The sequence below is a fragment of the Nicrophorus vespilloides genome, unplaced genomic scaffold (genome assembly GCF_001412225.1).
Source record: "Nicrophorus vespilloides isolate i.1.1-1 unplaced genomic scaffold, Nicve_v1.0, whole genome shotgun sequence".
NCBI lineage: Eukaryota > Metazoa > Arthropoda > Insecta > Coleoptera > Silphidae > Nicrophorus > Nicrophorus vespilloides.
In genome coordinates this window covers 14,766-30,576 of record NW_017096500.1, presented here as the reverse complement: position 1 = coordinate 30,576, position 15,811 = coordinate 14,766, and the positions used below count along the sequence as shown (strand labels likewise).

The window sequence follows — 15,811 nt, the reverse complement described above, 5'->3', positions numbered from 1 at the left end:
ATACTTTTTACTTGGCAAGTATTGCTCTTTTCTTTATAATCATGATTTGATCATAGTTGCGTAGTTTCCACTTGACAAGTATTTTATAAACAATAGTATAAAGTACATTTTACTTGACAAGTATTTCTCTTTTTTTATATAATCATGATTTGATTATAGTTGCGTAGTTTCCACTTGACAAGTATGACTGTTTTTATTTTATAAACAATAGTATAAAGTACTTTTTACTTGGCAAGTATTGTTCTTTTGTTTATAATCATGTTTTGATCATGGTTGCGTAGTTTCCACTTGACAAGTATCACGTAATTCGTTTCTATCTCTCAGTCGTGTTCCAGTCGCCCTTTATCGTCGCCACCGCCGCCTCCGATGTATAAATACGATAACACTTGAACCGATGAAACTTTAATGGACTTCGCCCCCTTCTCATCCACCTTTAAACGCTTCCATGCTTTTCGCTCCCTTCCTTTTTCATATATTTCATACATAAAATACATAAACGAAAAAGAGAAAATTCGATCTTGATTAAAATAACATACATAATGGAAAAATAAAATGAAACGAAGAATCTTTGGGTTCATTTTGAATCTAAACGAGGTGCGCGTATTTGCATACAAACGACTGTATACCTAGACTCTCACTAAATTCTCGTTAAATTTGTTCATTCAAAAAACGGCGCCCTTAGAAAAAAAAAAGCTGCGTGCACACTAGGCGCGATATGAATCAAGCTGTCGATGTTACGATATGTTTTGTTTTATACAATGTTTGTTGCTTTTTGTTTTTTGCTGTCTCTTTCAATCTAGGCGGCGGTTTTTGTGCACGTTCGGCGGTGGCGGCTGCTTCGAACCCGCTGTGCCGCCGCCATCCGCCCACCACCGCCGGGGGTGGTCGCTGCCGCCGCCACCAACATCTGCGACTTCGCAAAATATATTAAAAACACATTACCGTCGAATAATTGCATAGAGTGCGCCGACGGCCGTGTCGCTTCAAACCTGCTGCCAGTCGCAGCCGCCTCCGGATACACATGAAAATTTCCGTTTCCATTGGCAACGGCAAAACGCAATTATTTTATTGCGTACGAAAACAAATGATTTAGTTTTGTTTACGCTCATTAAATTCTCCTTAATTTAATATCAGTCGTTTTTCCATATACAAACAACATAAGTATTTATTGTATAAATTTACTTATGCAATCATTAAATTATCTTTACACCAATATTTGGTGAATTCGGCGTTGTTTTCATTGTCTGACGAAGCGAAATTGTAGTTTGATTATCGTTTCGGGCGTAAATTGCTGTTTAAATATTTTGCTTGTTGGAAGCAAATTACGATAATCATTAAATTCCCTTTGATCTTAATTATCACAATATTTGTTATATAGGCAACTCAATTATCATCAAATTTGTCTTGTGACGTTTTGATTGTCGGATTCAAATGAGGGTTTTAATTGTTTTTTTTTAATGGAACGGGTTTTAAATTGAAATTGTAGAATCTTTTCACCAATCTATTTCGCTACTAAATCCTAAATATACACGCACACACAGTCTGCTCTAGATTAAAATAATTGTAGATATTTTCTTGAAGAGACCTTTAAGAACACTTGGAACGTTTTGAACATCGACTTTGTGGATTGGAAAGACATGTAGTTTCTGATTATAGTATCAACTTCTTCTGTATATATATATAATGTATGTATATAGATTAAAATATTAAACATGTGGGCCACAATATTATCTTTTCTCTTTTTTTCTCTTATACAAGTAATAATAGTATATGTATATATATATAATCATAAAAATCACAATATTATTTAGTAATAATAACTGAAAGAATCGAAATCACAGTTTCCACTTTCACGGAATTCTCATGGAAAATTATAATCATAATAATGAAAGAATTGAGTAGGTTTTGGAAAAAAATAAATGTTGATTTTGTTTGATTTGCAGGGGGGGATCAGGCCTCGTGCTCGCAGTTGATGCCGATGAGTGCTTCCGTCTGTTCCGATTGCATCTCGGGAAACCGGAAGCGGAAACGATTTCGCCGGCAGAAGGCGTGGTAGACGTACCGGATGGCGTCCAGCGCCGGGTCCCAGGTTTCGTAGTGCGAGAGCACGCACACCGAGACGAACGCGACGATCATGGGGAAGGTGCCCGCGTAGAACATGCACGGATAGGTGACCTTCTTGAGGAGGACGTCGACGAGCATCGTCAGCGGAATGGTCAGACTGATGGCGACGGTGGCCAGCAACGAAGAGGTGAGGAAGCAGCCCCACAGCCACAGCGCCTCGGAGATGACGGTGCCGAGGAGGCCGTTCAGCAGCAGGAAGAGGAGCTGGTGCTTGCTGGGCCACTCGAACTTCTCCCATTGCTGCATGTGAAGGAAGAAGAACAGAGGCCAGAGGAGGACGAGGTTGAAGAAGCCGACGAAACCGAAGAACAGTGGGATGTCCATTTTGTCTTCGTGATCGACGTGACGCTTCAGGAAAACTATGTACGCCGCGTAAAAGAAGGCGCTGAACAGTGAAAGGACGACGCCGAGCGGCACGTGGGATTCCTTGCCTATATCCGAGAGGCTCACCATTATCTGCAAATTGATGTAAGTAATTAAGAGAAAAATGTTGATGAAGTTGCATACCACTCCGGCGATGCTGAAGACGATGGCCAGCAGTTTGGAAAGCGTGAACTTGTCCATCTGGCTGGAAGGAAAGAGCGCGGCCAAAACCAACGTGAAGAAGCTCGACATCGTGGAAAGGACTGTGACCATTCCGGCTTCCGTCTGCGCCAAAGCCACCTGAAACGTGTAGTTGGCGAAGAACCACTGAAGGAAAAAGTTAGTTTGATTTTGTTTTCGTAGCTACGACGATCGATGATAGTTACCAGCAAACAGAAGATCAACGCCACCTTGGCCACCTTGAAGACGGGCAATTTGGTGGCGGCCCTTTTGGCCATCTCCCCAGCCCTAACGCTCGCTTGATACGAGAGCCTCGCCAGCAGCGCTTCCGTCGCCTCCAGCTCGGACATGTGTCGGACCTCGGCCAACTTGTTGAATCGTACCGATCTGGTCGAGGAGTCGTCGCTCTCCGTGCCGCTCGACAGATCCACCGTTTCGCGTTCGGGCGTCTTCACCGGAACGTAAACCGGATTGCTCTGATCCAACAAAAAAAAAATTAATTAATCCACAAATCCATGAAGAACTTTGGATAACTTTACCAAACTTGTGTTGGCTTCAGAGTAGAAGTTCTCATCCTCCTGCTCAGGGTCAATGAACTAAAACAACACGAAAATAACAAGACTTGAATGATTATAGTTTGTATAGTTTACCATGTAGTTATTGGGTTTGCTGCAGTAATCCCTCCACGGCGGCCAAAAGCAGAATCCGAGTAGATACATTGTGAACATGGACGTTTTAACGTACGTGCAGAAAAACGGCTTCTCGAACTGCTCATTGTGATAGATGTACTGAAAAATAACATTAGTACAGATGATGATAAGTGTGCAAGTATTGAATATACAAACTTTTGTGAGCTCTGATGATGAAACCCATATCACGTCAACTAAAAACAACACAAAACACCCCAGCACCAGCCTCTGTGGCTTTGTCAGGCTCGAGCCTATGCTCTCTCCATCCATCTTTCACACGGATAACCTTAGTTTTCTTCACTCAACATAAACATTATTTTTTGTTATGAATGATTCTAATGCTGAATCTAACAAATGGAATGCGTAAATTAAACTGAACGTATGGGACAGAGTGTGCTTTGGATTGTTGATTACGATTTTGTTTTTGTTTTGTTTGCACAGCCGGCCGAAACGGGAGGGTTGTTGGTGATTATGATGTTGGAGTAGGAGGAGGAGGAGGTGGAGGAGGAAGAAACCGATAACAGAATTCTCATTAGGATCTAATCATCCGTACGAATCCAAGGTAATCCTCATGCCTTTCCCTAAATTCTTTCTCTCTTTCTCAATCGTTAACAAATAAACAAAACAACGAACATCCCACCATACACACAGAGCGCACGTCGTCCGGCCACGGTTTTGACAGATGATGATGACGTTTACTCCCACTCAGTTCTTCGGAACGTCAAGCGCGAGCTGCGTTCATTGGTCGAACAATTATGAATGATTAAAAATCCATAATTTAGACTTAATTCACAGCTTTAATAATCAATATTTTCTGAATTCTTTGAATTCAATTGCTTTAATGAACTTGTAACACATTTCCTTCATTGCATTCTACATTGTAATAAAACTTTGCAGCATTTGAAAAATTGGACCTGTTGCCATAAGTTCAACGTAAACTTCTATATATGCAACCAAACCAACAGTGTTATTCGGATGATAGTAGCAAATGCAAAATGCTATTGAAATTTTATTGAAAAGTAACAAAAAGAATATGGAAGATTTTTAAATTTGTCCTGGAGCCAATTTGCTCTTGACGGCCTTTCCAAATTGATCAGCGCCTGTTTGATTGGCCTCCACGTATCCAGGGATTTCCAAAGAGCACTTGGCGAACCATGCAGCCACGTTAGAGTAGGCGGAAATGTCCCAACCAACAGCCTGAAAGAATGTTTGCAATTATAGACAATTAATCCGTTCTTTTCTTTATGAATAGATAGATGAAATTACGATGATGCTGGACAGTGAGGCTGCAATTGAAATATCGGCGATGGTCAAATTGGTGCCGGCCATAAAGTTGTTTCCCTCGAGGAAGATGTCCAGGAATCCGATGGCTTCCTCCAGAGACGCCTTCTTGTCCTCGTCAATCTCGACTTCGCCCAAGAACAACACTGGGAACTGTATGCAGATAAAACGTTAGCGAGGTGAGAAATTTCAAGAAATTAAGATGGTAATGTTTACGCAGATCGCTCGAATGCGAGGGTAGAGAGTGCCGCAATCGAAGTGCAAACGCTGATCGACGATGGCTCTCTGCTTGGGGTCTTTCGGATAGAGACTATCGTCCTTTCCGTAAACGTTGACCAGATACGAAGCGATGGCTCGGCTCTCCCAGATCGTGCAATCACCATCGGTTAGGGTTGGCACGCAATGCTGAGGGTTGATCTAAGCGTGCGATGGAAACGTAAACAGATGATAGGGGGAAATAGTTTTTGTGATTAACCTCAAACCTGCACGAAGTCCGGTTTAAGTTGCTCCTTGGCGAAGAGGTCCACGATCTGCACGTCTACGTCCAAGCCGAGAGCCTTGCAGACGAGCAGAGCGCACCGGGAGGGAGCGCTCGGCGGAAAATGATACAATGTGATACCCATTTTTTTTTCAATCGAAATCAGAAACACCTGTACTCTACTGCGGTATCTGGCAACAAGTGAGTTTACAGTGAAATTACGCAATACATATGCAACCTGCTCTACGTGGCGCACGTTATGTCCGCACGAACCGGTTGACCGTGAACCGAAGAAGTATATTACCTAATCGAAAAACTCGTTTAAAATCATTAAATTATGCTGTTCATTTCTGTAGGTTTTTTGGATAAGAAATACGAAGAGCTTCGTTAAGGTAAGTTAATTTTTTTTTCTCGTTTTCTTTTTCTTTAACAAATGTATTATTATTAGTGAATGGATGGATGGGTTGGTTCAAATGTACGTGGGTGAATTGTCCAGACTGCAACCGCAGACGTCGCAAATCTTCTTGTCCTTCGCGTTCACGTACGTGCAGTTCGTGCACTCTGAACCGCCGACTGCGATCTCCTCCAGTTCGGGCGCCATCCTGCTCTTGTTGCACATCTCGCAAATTGTCGCTTCGCTCTTGTTCAGGAAGGTGCAGCTCGTGCAGTGCCATCCCGCAGTTGTCGACGACGAAGAGGTCTTTTTTTGCGGCTTCACCGTGTCCTCCTTGTAATTGCCGTTACTCGTTGTCGTTTTGCTGCTCTTGCTCTTCTTCTTGGTCGCCACCTCCGGACTGGCAACGTTATCGTAATAGCTTTCGCGCTTCTTCTCTTTCTCCTTGTACGTGGCGTGCAAAGTTTCCTTGTTTCTCGAGCGTCGGCTCTTCGTGTCCTCTACGGGCGGCTGCGACGAGTGCAGCATCTCGTTGTAATAACCTTTGCTCTCCAGATTGCGATAGACGTAATCCCAATTCTCGTTACCCTCCGAATTAACGTCGGAGTTCTTGTCGTCGTTCGGCGTCGTCTTCCTGCTCTCGTCCGCAACGTGCAAAGTTTTCATCCTCTTCTCGAGCACATCGTAGTACTGATTCACAGGCTGATTGCATGCGTCCAGCTCGATGAGTTGCGCTGTCGGCACGCCGTTATAGGCGTACTGCGGCTGAACCATTTGCACAGGGGGCGGCGGCGCGTACTTGGCTTGGTAGTGATGCGGCATGTAATTGGTGGCGTAACAGACGGGAGGCGGGGCAGCGTAGATGTAGGTGGGTGGTGGAGGAGACGACGGTGCTGGCACCGCCCTATGATAGTAATACTTGGGCGGAGCTTCGAGCGGTGACGACGGTTCGACCGCCCACTGCTTCTGATGGTAGTTGTAAATTAGAGCGTTCACCGATTGCTTCGGACTGCACAGATACTCTTCGCGGAACTTCAGCACGTCCAACCATTTGACGTTGTAGACGGCGCAAACCTCCTCCCAAATCGTGTTCAAGATCTACAAATACCAAAAAGATACTTCCTCTGTTTCAAAAAAATAAATCAAGCACGCACCTGACACTCGACGTAGGCAACCAAAGTATCTTGCGAGACGTTCGACAGCCGATCGGGGCAAATCGGCTCATCCAAAATAAGCACCCCTTGCCCGTTCTGCCTGTACCCCATCGCTTCAAAGAGCGTTTCAGCACCCAGCAGATTCGATTCAATTTGATGCTTGTAATAACCAGAATACATCTGCAATAAATAGTAATAACTGCACAGTTAAACACACACACACACATCCGGATGCATTCAGTTACTTTGATCTGCTTGTATTCTCTCCTCCACGGCTGAGACAGCAAATTCGCAGCGTACATGCTGATCGCGTTGAATCCGAGCGCCGCTTTATATCCGCTGAAATCCTTCTTGCTGCTCGCCGACCTGTGCAGCACGTCCGACGTCTCCTTCATAAAAAATTTCTGATTATGAGGCGCCTGGCACAGGAACTTGTTGATGCATTCTACAGACGATAAATCAATTACATTATATTTATATATTAATGGAATCCTCGATGGAGTAAATACCTTGAAGCTTGTGCCTCTGGTCGACTTTCTGCTGGCACTCATCCAATTGGAGGTAGCTGAGGTGCAGTGCTCTCATCTTGTCCCACAGCTCGTGCAGTTGGTTTTGTTGGTAATATTTGTCCATTACCATTATTTATCATAGCACACTGTTTCCCTAGAACTTCTGCTACTGCTACTCTTAATTCCTCTTGGGGTCAAAGCTATTTATAGCTATAACAAAATTTCATTTTTCAACTGTGCACCTGCTGCACTGTATCAATCGAGCAGCCAACAACAACAATAACATCAATGTCAACGAACCTGGAAATTAACTTGCACAAAGAAAAACAACAACTATTTGTTGTTATAACGTTTTCAACCAGTTTCAGCCAACAACAACTGTCAGATATGATTACACCAGATTCCTTATAATAACCGACCACTGTTGCCTAATACAACAGTCACCGTTACATAAATAATTAGCTAAAAAGATATTTAATTATGAAGCCTCACCGCAACGAATCCAACTGGCATTAATACATCATTTACTATAGTTGAATGAGCGTTCCAATTCGGACCTGAATGTGATAATTTAAAGTTTATAATACATTAGGCCTCTACGCGTTCCGTGGCAAACTTCACCTATGTTTTTCAAATATGTGCACGCAAAAACTTTGAATTCGATGACTAATTGTAAACTTATATTATTCATATTCTTATCATTATTAATGGAACAAATTTCATCAATAAATAGAGATAGTGCATTTCGGACTACTTAAATACTGTTGTTTCAATGTTCTATTATCACTTTAATCACCGCAAGTTTAAACGAATTTGTGTAAAATGTTTCAAACTTTGATATAATTTCTATTTTAAATGTTGTATTTTGGAAATGTAATCAATAGGAATCGTAGGATGTCAATTTTGTTGCATTCCAGAATGCAAGTCTTGAGGAGCGTTTGAAAAATTTTACATGAGTTTCTAGATTTCCGCTGAAAATGAATGACTAAGGACTATATAATGACCTATTAATATTATAATCGATTGATTTTGATTCTTGTCAGGAAGAAATTTGAATTTTATTGCATGTAAGAGGATGCAAATATTTTAATGAAATTAATGTTATGTTATCGTAGGTTTCCGGTGAAAATGAATGAGTAATGCGGAATTAAAGAGCATTTCTATGACCATATAACAACAAAAAGAACGAGTGGCGGTGGATGTGATGTGGTAGTGGGGCAGAGGTGAAAGACGGCCTTCACCAATAGGTCTGTACGTATGTTGTTAAAGAAGCGGCGGCGACAACCGTTTCACCTTGGTCCGCGTTGTCCCCCACCTTTGCTGTTGACCTGTTGTCGGTAGAGAAAGGTGCGAAAGAGTGACCGCAAGCAGCAGCAGCAACAGCCACGTTCGACGTTCCAAATTTCCGCTCCTAAACTGGTATTTTTCAATCTGTTTGTGTGTGCGTGTGCAAGAAGCGCGAAGATGAGCGGCCTCCTGCTGAGACTCTTCGCCGGAGTCCTGGTGCTCTGGCAGTTTGCAGAAGCCGGAGACTTTACGGGTGAGTGAAACGGTTCTTTGTGTTGATGATGATGATGACGGTAATGATGATGAATATGTGTTACGATAGGTCCCGTACATGGAAAGGTCGTGGTGTGTTATGTGGGAACATGGGCGGTGTACAGGCCGGGCCGAGGATCGTTCGCGATTGAGAACATCGACCCCAACGTCTGCACGCACTTGGTCTACTCTTTCGCTGGTCTGAACGTTACGCACGACGCCATTAGGTCTTTAGGTGATTAACATTCTTTTCCTTCGAAACCATAATAATAATAATGTGACCGCATCATTATTATAATTCGCAGATCCTTGGCAGGATTTGAAGGATGATTACGGTAAAGGCGGTTACAGCCGTCTCGTCGGTCTCAAAGACAGATATCCGCATCTGAAGGTGACTCTGGCCATCGGCGGATGGAACGAAGGATCCGCGAACTATTCGACTCTGGTTGCGGATCCAGGAAAACGCGGCAGATTCATCGCGAACGCCGTCGACTTTTTACAGTTAGTCTTCATTATTTTTTTTTGTAAATTTCTTCATCTTTCTTTCCAATTACTTTGCGCAGAAAGTACAAGTTCGATGGTCTGGATCTGGATTGGGAGTTCCCCGGGAAGCGCGGCGGTAATCCCCAGATGGACAAGAGGAATTTCCTGCTGTTCGTCAAGGAGCTGCGGGCGGCCTTCAACAAGTTCAACCTGCTGCTGACTGCGGCTTTCGGCGCTGGAAAAGATACGATCGACATCGCCTACGACGTGGCCGGACTCTCCTATTACTTGGATTACGTGCACATGATGTGCTACGATTACCACGGATCTTGGGACAAGATGACCGGAGCTAATGCGCCCCTGAAGAGCGCCGACGTCCTGAACGTCGTAAGTATATAGAAATGGATGAAAACTAGATATATAAATTGAATTGTCTCGAATGAATTACAGGAATACACAATTGATTACATGTTGAAATTGGGAACTCCGGCGAACAAATTGGTCGTGGGTCTTCCGCTCTATGGTAGGACGTTCCTGCTGACAGATCCGGATTCGGTGATGGGCGCTCGCACACGTAAATTGGGCGAAGCCGCGCAAACGGTCGGATTCCGTGGTCCGTTCACCAAAGAGAACGGTTTCATGGGTTACAACGAGGTGAATTATCCATTCTCCTGCCTGTCTGCCGTTCATATAACACTACATTATCTTTTGCGTAGATCTGCTTGGTACTGAAGAACTCTTCTGCTGGTTACCAGAAGCACTGGGACGAGGAGACGCGTACTCCGTTCGCCGTCAGCGAGGATCGCGTCATCTCGTACGACGATGAGAGATCAATTGGGGAGAAGGTGAAGTTGGCGATGGAGAAGGGTCTGGCCGGTGCGATGGTCTGGTCGATGGACACCGACGACTTCCAAGGTGATTGCGCCGATGATCCGCAGACGAATCCCAGCAGGTACACGAACTTCCCGCTGATGCGATCGATAAACAGGGCCATCGAACTGACGCTCGAGGAGATCAAGAGGAACAAGGAGAACGAGATTCCAGTGAACGAGGACAAAAAGACGAAGACTTCGTCTGCCGTCTCATTGACGCGCGATTTCTCCGCAATAGGCCTGCTTCTTCTGTCGCTGGTCGTTCATTTTTAAGTTTCAAGTTTTTATATTTTTTAATTCTATTTCTAGTTACATAATAATTTAATCGAAAAACAACAACAGTCATATTATAAAACGACCATAATTAATTATCCTTCCAATCCACAAGTTTCTTTCCCAAAATTAATTTGAAAACACTTTCTGAATTGATTCATTATGTTTTTGAGAAACTTTCAAAACGTTGTTAGTAATACTGATTACGTGTTTTCTATTGATTGTAATTATCTATGCTAACTACCTACCTTTGCACTTTTTGTAGTTGCAAATATTTCAATTCGCCTTGACAGTTCCAATGACGCTCGAAGTACCATCTATGAATCGAGTCTTGAAGAGTACATTGGCATTATTGAACATTTCCTCTTTCAACGAGACGACAATGAACTGAAACATAGGCTTAAGTAAATTGTTGTAGTTGTGATTAATAACTAATCTAAACTGATATTCTGAGTGTTTGCGAGAGAACAATCGTTGATCTCCGCTCATTTCCGTCAGACTGTCCTTCCAAACTCCGCCCACATTCACAAGCACCTCCAATCCATAATCGTCTTTCCCATGGGCGGAGCCAGAAACGCAAACGATCCTGACAACAGCAACCCGAATATCGACCCGAAATCCTGTTTGACTTGAACGTACAACGCCAATCGAAGAGCCATCTCTTTCTTCTCATCCAAATCATTCAAGAGTCTCATCAGCGAATCTCTGTCTTCCTGTACAATATTAAACTTCTTCAATACTTACCAAATAAAAATGGAGCGTGTACACTTGGTTGCCATCGTTACTTTCTAACGTCATCGTTTCAGGTAACTTTTCAGGTTTCCATGTAATTTCCTGAACAAAACAATAATTAAATAAACAATTAAAGGATTGGAAATGGGGTGAAAAGAACAACGCAACATTAATATTATATTATTATTATTTTTTTTTGTATCAATTTTATTTTATTTCAAGCCAAATATTAACAAAAATATTCAGTTATGTTATTCACTTATATTTTATCATATTTTATCATTAATCATTTATTTATTTATTTCATACTTTGGTAACAATTCTCGTGTAACATAACTTTTTTTTTGTTCATTATTTTTGTTGTTCTCCTCCGAATATTATTATTAATAATATTATTTCGAAGACAAAAGAAAAACGAAAAACTAAATTTTGAAGCCTCGCGTAACAACAACTCGAAACAGAAGAAAATCGTATTGTCGCATTCATGAAAAAACATTTCTTAAAAAATAATGTATACATACAAAATAATACACGCTTTGCTTTTTTTCTTTTGTTGTTGTTGTTGTTATTATTTATACATGGATACCTTCCTTTCTTTGTTTCATTTTGGTTTTGTTGCTATAGTGACGGATTTACAGGTCTGATGATGGTGATTGTTTACAGATTGCCTGAAAACCTGTCACTATACATATTTTATACATATGTAATCAATATATGTATACGTAATATAGTTTTCTTTTTTTATTATATATTATTATCATTATAAATATGCTTTTTTTTTGTTTTCTTTTTAAATATCGTATATATATTATATATACACGCACGCACACGAAAAACATAATTCTTGCTGTTGTAAATGTGCGTAAGTAATAAAGTAAACCTTACGCAACTTTTGTGAATCTCTCTCTCATTCTACATACATCTCCTCTTTCTCTCTCTTCCTTGGCAGAGATGTGGTGTTTGCGTGTGTGTGTTTCTGTAATGATTATCCCTCCCCATTTCCGCAAATACTGAACAACAGTTGAATCACAGTGATTGATGATTAATTATCCTCGGAGAAGGAAACGAAATCGTTCCGAAGAGAAGATCGAGATTGATTGATTATTGAGTCGGAGAAAAAGGCCGTTTTTTTTTAAAAGTTAGTTAGGTTCGAAGCGAATACTCTAGAACGTGAAGTGGAAACAAAATGCCTTTCCGCTTCCGGTTTTCAATGCCTCCTTGTGTGCATTTTGCGTTAGAGCTGTTTAATTATTTTTTTTGGTATTTTAAAGTTGTTTTTTTTTGCGGTTTGCGATTATTTTTAGAAGCAGCTATTCGTTTCTTTAGTGCCGTTGCTTGCGTTTACAACTTCTTGTACCAAAAGAGGTAGTGGTCGCCTTCTTCGATTAGCAGATCGTCCACTCCTGAGAAATAACAGGTTACAGTGTTAGGGTTGTTGTTAATATTTGCGGATATTTTAATGTGTGAGGTGGGGCAAAGGTTGGTGGTTTGTTGTGGGAGGTGAGGTGTACTTACCGACTGGAGCAACGAGTTGATTGGCAGGTGGCGTCTGGGGGTCGGGTAGTTCGGGCAGCCTGTACAGCAACCAGTAATGATATCCCATGGGTTCCTCCTTGTATCCGGCCAGGGTGTGCACGTAGTGACCGTTGGGCCATTCGGATGCTTCGAAGTTGTAATGGGGATCCGCGTCGGCTGCCATCTGCATGATGCTGTAGAAGGAGGTGTTCCTGAGGGCTGTCAACCAGACGGTGTAGTTCTCCGAGACGTTGGTGCCCACCCAGAGGGTGTAAGAGACGGTGATGTTCCTCGGGTCGGAGTCGTTGTACATGTGCGAGGCTATAGATTTGGTGATGCCATCCAATTCCACTGAAACACAACACGACGATCATCATTGTTGACTCTTTCAGCAACAATCAATCAAAAACCACCAACCGTGATTCTCCAGGTCCGACTCGTGTCCATCACACTCCAAACTGCGGATGTTTCCCAAACCCTTCGAGTTGAGAGCCAGAACCACGTCGGCCGTAAGTCCTGCATCGGTGAACGCTCCATCTGGATCCTGTTTGCTCTCCAAATAAAGGATCGCAGCTGTCCTGTTCCAATAAGCTCCAATATCGGAGACATCCTGCAGCGCCTACGAAAAGTACATCAATTGAAAACTATTAGATTCATTACAGATTCAGCTATAATTGCATTCGAGTAAACATCTATCCTTGTGACCTATTTAGAAAAAAAGGTCATCTTGTAAAACAAAAGTGGAATGACCTATATAAAGGAATCTACAGGATTTGTATAAAGTAACTGTACCTGCAAAGCCAGGGCCGTATTGTAGACGTTTCCGAAACCGCCGTCGGGCATCTGTTGCCTTCCCAAGCTGATGCACGGCCTTCGAATGGAATGCTGCAGGTTACGATGTCTGTGATCCTTCACGATGCATTTCAGAGCGATTATCGTCATTGATACAGTATCTGTAAGAGAAATAATTATCGCTTTCACATTTTTATACTGCAAGTATTACCAATGTTGTGATCGTTAGCGGTGTTTGCGATGTCCAGCAACCTGCGGATCTGCTTCTTGCGGACGTGCGCCTTCGAGGAGCACGCCGCCAAAGTGGCGTACGCAAAGTCCAGGTCGTGAGGAGGTTCGTGGTGCTGCAGCGTACCGATAAGATCGTGCCCGTGGAACTGCCTCGGATCTTGGCAGAGGCTGTTCAACGCCAACGTGTACTGCGCCAACTTCGGCGGTGTGATAGGAATCTCGTGGTGCCTCCACAGAAGGATGACGATCTCCACTTCCAGCTGTTTCATGGAGAGCTGCATCTCGAGCTGCGCGGGCACGATGGAAGCAATGGTCGCCTCCTCGAGCTGCACCAGCTGCAGCGCCATCAGCACCTTGGCCGTATCGTTGTTCCAGCCGTAATCCTGATTCCTTTGGGTCACCAACCAAGCTAGCGCACGCTGCATGCTCGTTTCGTATTCGACGGGTGCGGATGTGTTGAAATTGAAATCGGTGGTGGTCGTTGTCGTGGTGGTGATCATCATCATCATCTGAGGTGGCGTCATCGCAGCCGCCTCCGTCGTCAACTCTGGGGGAAAGCGAAAAAGGAAATAAGATTTCTCTAAACAGGGTAATAAAGAAGGGCAACTTGTATTACGTTTAGTTCCAATTGATTGATTGTAGGCCGGTTGCAGCTCCAGATCCTGGGTGTATCCGAAGGCGACCAGCGAGAAGCCGACGATCAACGGGACGTAAAGCATCGTCGCTGCTTACGCTCTACTGCTACTGCCAATTGAGAAGATGCCGCACACACGCATGCAGAGACGACCGAGAGGAGGAGGATGACGGGAGAGAAAGTCCTTGGTCGCACTAAACTAACAAAAAAAAAATAACAATTAACATCGTTATTATTGGCTTCCTGCAGCAGTTCCACACGTTCAGGAAATAACGCGTAACCAAAACCGCAATCAGAGAAATCCATTGACCCAAACTCTCTCTCATTCATTAATCGATAGCTTATTATAAAACATATAACCATGGAATGAAACAAGAGAGAAAAAGAAGTAAAGAGGAAATAGGTTAAAGCAATTTTTGTTGGGGGGTGGTCGATAATACAACCCCGCATTTGATTCCGTCTTCTCAACGTCTCCTCTGTTTCGCCCATTCATTTCCCATTTCCAAATCCAACAATTCAATAATCAAGTTAGAATCGTCAATGCTTACCTGCAAATCTCTTCCTATTTTTCCTTTTGGTATTGAATATAGCAGATAGTTGTATCAGTTCCCTCTTCGGTCGTCGCGTCTCCTCTCTTCCGCTTCTGGCGGATGAAACTGGCTCGAGCTGAGGACTCTCTCGCGTCGAGCAGTAGCAGCAGACGACGGGGAAAAAGGGTGGACTTTTTGGGTGGAAAGGGAGAAGGGCGATCGTGCTGCCACTATCGATCTGCCGTTTGCTTGCTGCTTGCCTCCATTGAACAGAGTCGACACCCGCCGATCTGAGCTGAAGTCACCTTCTCCTACTCCTATAACATACAAAACCCCTCACCATTAATTCAGGACTCGATCCATCCCCCAAACTAAGCTTGTTCTTTTTCTTCTTCACTCTGTAGAGTGCGTAGACTCTGCTCTCTGGTGCGAATCTGTTTGTTTGTAAATTATACATTCATAACGGTATAAGAAAACTTCATGAATGTTAAGAAGGGCTCTCACAACCTCTAGTTATCTTTTTCGTTCTCGAACAATAATTCATGAAGACTATGAATATTTTAATGTCCATTTACATATTTTAAAGTTGTTCCAAAGTAGATAACTTGAAAATAAAAAGCAACGTGTATTTAATGTAGTAATTGAATGATTGTCCGATGTATTTCAATGTTATCTAAACTGTATTCATCCAATATTTAATGTTTTCTAGTTAAGTAACGATTGATTAGAGACAAATCCAATTGTTCCTATTTATAGTTACTAATCTTGATTATCTGTATGAGTGAGCATTTGGAGGCAGGAGCAGTCTGACTCATTTGCTGTGTACTAGATTGGTCTTCTGTGCCGCCCCCCCTTACTACACCCACTGCTGCGGTTCTGACGCCCCACACTGCACTCCATTCCACTTTCCACCTCTCTGGCAACGACAGAGACACGTCCATTCATAAAGCGGGCGACGGCGGAAGGAAACCGGAAACATGCATTACTCACCGCTGACTCAAAGCCGATTTTCAATTTCGGGATGGGATGTCGAGTGAG

General features: G+C 42.9%; 5 protein-coding genes across 7 annotated transcripts; 1 reads left to right on the top strand and 4 right to left on the bottom strand.

Annotated features, from left to right (window-relative positions):
• Nucleotides 1-1,800: 1,800 nt before the first annotated feature.
• LOC108557204 (solute carrier family 35 member F5) lies at nucleotides 1,801-3,626 on the bottom strand. Its single transcript, XM_017913645.1, has 6 exons — nucleotides 3,513-3,626; nucleotides 3,318-3,455; nucleotides 3,207-3,263; nucleotides 2,874-3,143; nucleotides 2,632-2,814; nucleotides 1,801-2,580 (listed from the first exon to the last, which is right to left on the bottom strand). The coding sequence occupies exons 1-6, from the start codon at nucleotides 3,624-3,626 to the stop codon at nucleotides 1,951-1,953; spliced, it is 1,392 nt and encodes a 463-aa protein (XP_017769134.1). The 3' UTR covers nucleotides 1,801-1,950.
• Nucleotides 3,627-4,352: 726 nt separating this feature from the next.
• On the bottom strand, nucleotides 4,353-5,347 carry LOC108557205 (glutathione S-transferase 1-like). Its single transcript, XM_017913646.1, has 4 exons — nucleotides 5,120-5,347; nucleotides 4,854-5,054; nucleotides 4,623-4,790; nucleotides 4,353-4,553 (listed from the first exon to the last, which is right to left on the bottom strand). Exons 1-4 carry the CDS (start codon nucleotides 5,258-5,260, stop codon nucleotides 4,401-4,403), a joined length of 663 nt encoding a protein of 220 aa, XP_017769135.1. The 5' UTR covers nucleotides 5,261-5,347; the 3' UTR covers nucleotides 4,353-4,400.
• Nucleotides 5,348-5,399: 52 nt separating this feature from the next.
• On the top strand, nucleotides 5,400-10,339 carry LOC108557197 (probable chitinase 2). The gene is made up of 7 exons (XM_017913636.1): nucleotides 5,400-5,507; nucleotides 8,288-8,712; nucleotides 8,782-8,946; nucleotides 9,017-9,212; nucleotides 9,275-9,581; nucleotides 9,645-9,848; nucleotides 9,911-10,339. The coding sequence occupies exons 2-7, from the start codon at nucleotides 8,637-8,639 to the stop codon at nucleotides 10,337-10,339; spliced, it is 1,377 nt and encodes a 458-aa protein (XP_017769125.1). The 5' UTR covers nucleotides 5,400-5,507; nucleotides 8,288-8,636.
• Nucleotides 5,516-7,607, bottom strand: LOC108557203 (protein tamozhennic). 2 transcript variants are annotated; one of them, XM_017913644.1, is made up of 5 exons: nucleotides 7,473-7,607; nucleotides 7,173-7,382; nucleotides 6,909-7,108; nucleotides 6,664-6,843; nucleotides 5,516-6,607 (listed from the first exon to the last, which is right to left on the bottom strand). In XM_017913644.1, the coding sequence occupies exons 2-5, from the start codon at nucleotides 7,300-7,302 to the stop codon at nucleotides 5,585-5,587; spliced, it is 1,533 nt and encodes a 510-aa protein (XP_017769133.1). In that variant the 5' UTR covers nucleotides 7,303-7,382; nucleotides 7,473-7,607; the 3' UTR covers nucleotides 5,516-5,584. The 2 variants fall into 2 exon arrangements, with proteins under 2 accessions (XP_017769133.1, XP_017769132.1); XM_017913643.1 differs by lacking the exon at nucleotides 7,473-7,607 and having other exon boundaries at nucleotides 7,173-7,466.
• A 1,867-nt stretch (nucleotides 10,340-12,206) lies between the features above and the next one.
• On the bottom strand, nucleotides 12,207-15,051 carry LOC108557202 (uncharacterized protein CG3556). Of its 2 annotated transcripts, none has more exons than XM_017913641.1 (7): nucleotides 14,792-15,051; nucleotides 14,217-14,442; nucleotides 13,590-14,156; nucleotides 13,379-13,539; nucleotides 13,004-13,205; nucleotides 12,587-12,937; nucleotides 12,207-12,474 (listed from the first exon to the last, which is right to left on the bottom strand). In XM_017913641.1, the coding sequence occupies exons 2-7, from the start codon at nucleotides 14,326-14,328 to the stop codon at nucleotides 12,413-12,415; spliced, it is 1,455 nt and encodes a 484-aa protein (XP_017769130.1). In that variant the 5' UTR covers nucleotides 14,329-14,442; nucleotides 14,792-15,051; the 3' UTR covers nucleotides 12,207-12,412. The 2 variants fall into 2 exon arrangements, with proteins under 2 accessions (XP_017769130.1, XP_017769131.1); XM_017913642.1 differs by having other exon boundaries at nucleotides 14,226-14,442; nucleotides 14,792-15,044.
• Between the last annotated feature and the right edge of the window lie 760 nt (nucleotides 15,052-15,811).

Coding starts and splice junctions, on each gene's coding strand:
- LOC108557204 (XM_017913645.1), bottom strand. CDS start 3,626: ATGGATGGAGAGAGCATAGGCTCGAGCCTGACAAAGCCACAGAGGCTG. Junction 3,456..3,512: donor CATCATCAGAGCTCACAAAA/GTTTGTATATTC, acceptor GTTATTTTTCAG/TACATCTATCACAATGAGCA. Junction 3,144..3,206: donor CTGAAGCCAACACAAGTTTG/GTAAAGTTATCC, acceptor TTGTTGGATCAG/AGCAATCCGGTTTACGTTCC.
- LOC108557203 (XM_017913644.1), bottom strand. CDS start 7,302: ATGGTAATGGACAAATATTACCAACAAAACCAACTGCACGAGCTGTGG. Junction 7,109..7,172: donor CCAGAGGCACAAGCTTCAAG/GTATTTACTCCA, acceptor TATCGTCTGTAG/AATGCATCAACAAGTTCCTG. Junction 6,844..6,908: donor GAGAATACAAGCAGATCAAA/GTAACTGAATGC, acceptor TATTTATTGCAG/ATGTATTCTGGTTATTACAA.
- LOC108557202 (XM_017913641.1), bottom strand. CDS start 14,328: ATGCTTTACGTCCCGTTGATCGTCGGCTTCTCGCTGGTCGCCTTCGGA. Junction 13,540..13,589: donor CGCTAACGATCACAACATTG/GTAATACTTGCA, acceptor TTTCTCTTACAG/ATACTGTATCAATGACGATA. Junction 13,206..13,378: donor ATACGGCCCTGGCTTTGCAG/GTACAGTTACTT, acceptor TACTTTTCGTAG/GCGCTGCAGGATGTCTCCGA.
- LOC108557197 (XM_017913636.1), top strand. CDS start 8,637: ATGAGCGGCCTCCTGCTGAGACTCTTCGCCGGAGTCCTGGTGCTCTGG. Junction 8,947..9,016: donor CGACGCCATTAGGTCTTTAG/GTGATTAACATT, acceptor TATAATTCGCAG/ATCCTTGGCAGGATTTGAAG. Junction 9,213..9,274: donor AACGCCGTCGACTTTTTACA/GTTAGTCTTCAT, acceptor TACTTTGCGCAG/AAAGTACAAGTTCGATGGTC.
- LOC108557205 (XM_017913646.1), bottom strand. CDS start 5,260: ATGGGTATCACATTGTATCATTTTCCGCCGAGCGCTCCCTCCCGGTGC. Junction 4,791..4,853: donor CTCGCATTCGAGCGATCTGC/GTAAACATTACC, acceptor ATCTGCATACAG/TTCCCAGTGTTGTTCTTGGG. Junction 4,554..4,622: donor CCTCACTGTCCAGCATCATC/GTAATTTCATCT, acceptor ACATTCTTTCAG/GCTGTTGGTTGGGACATTTC.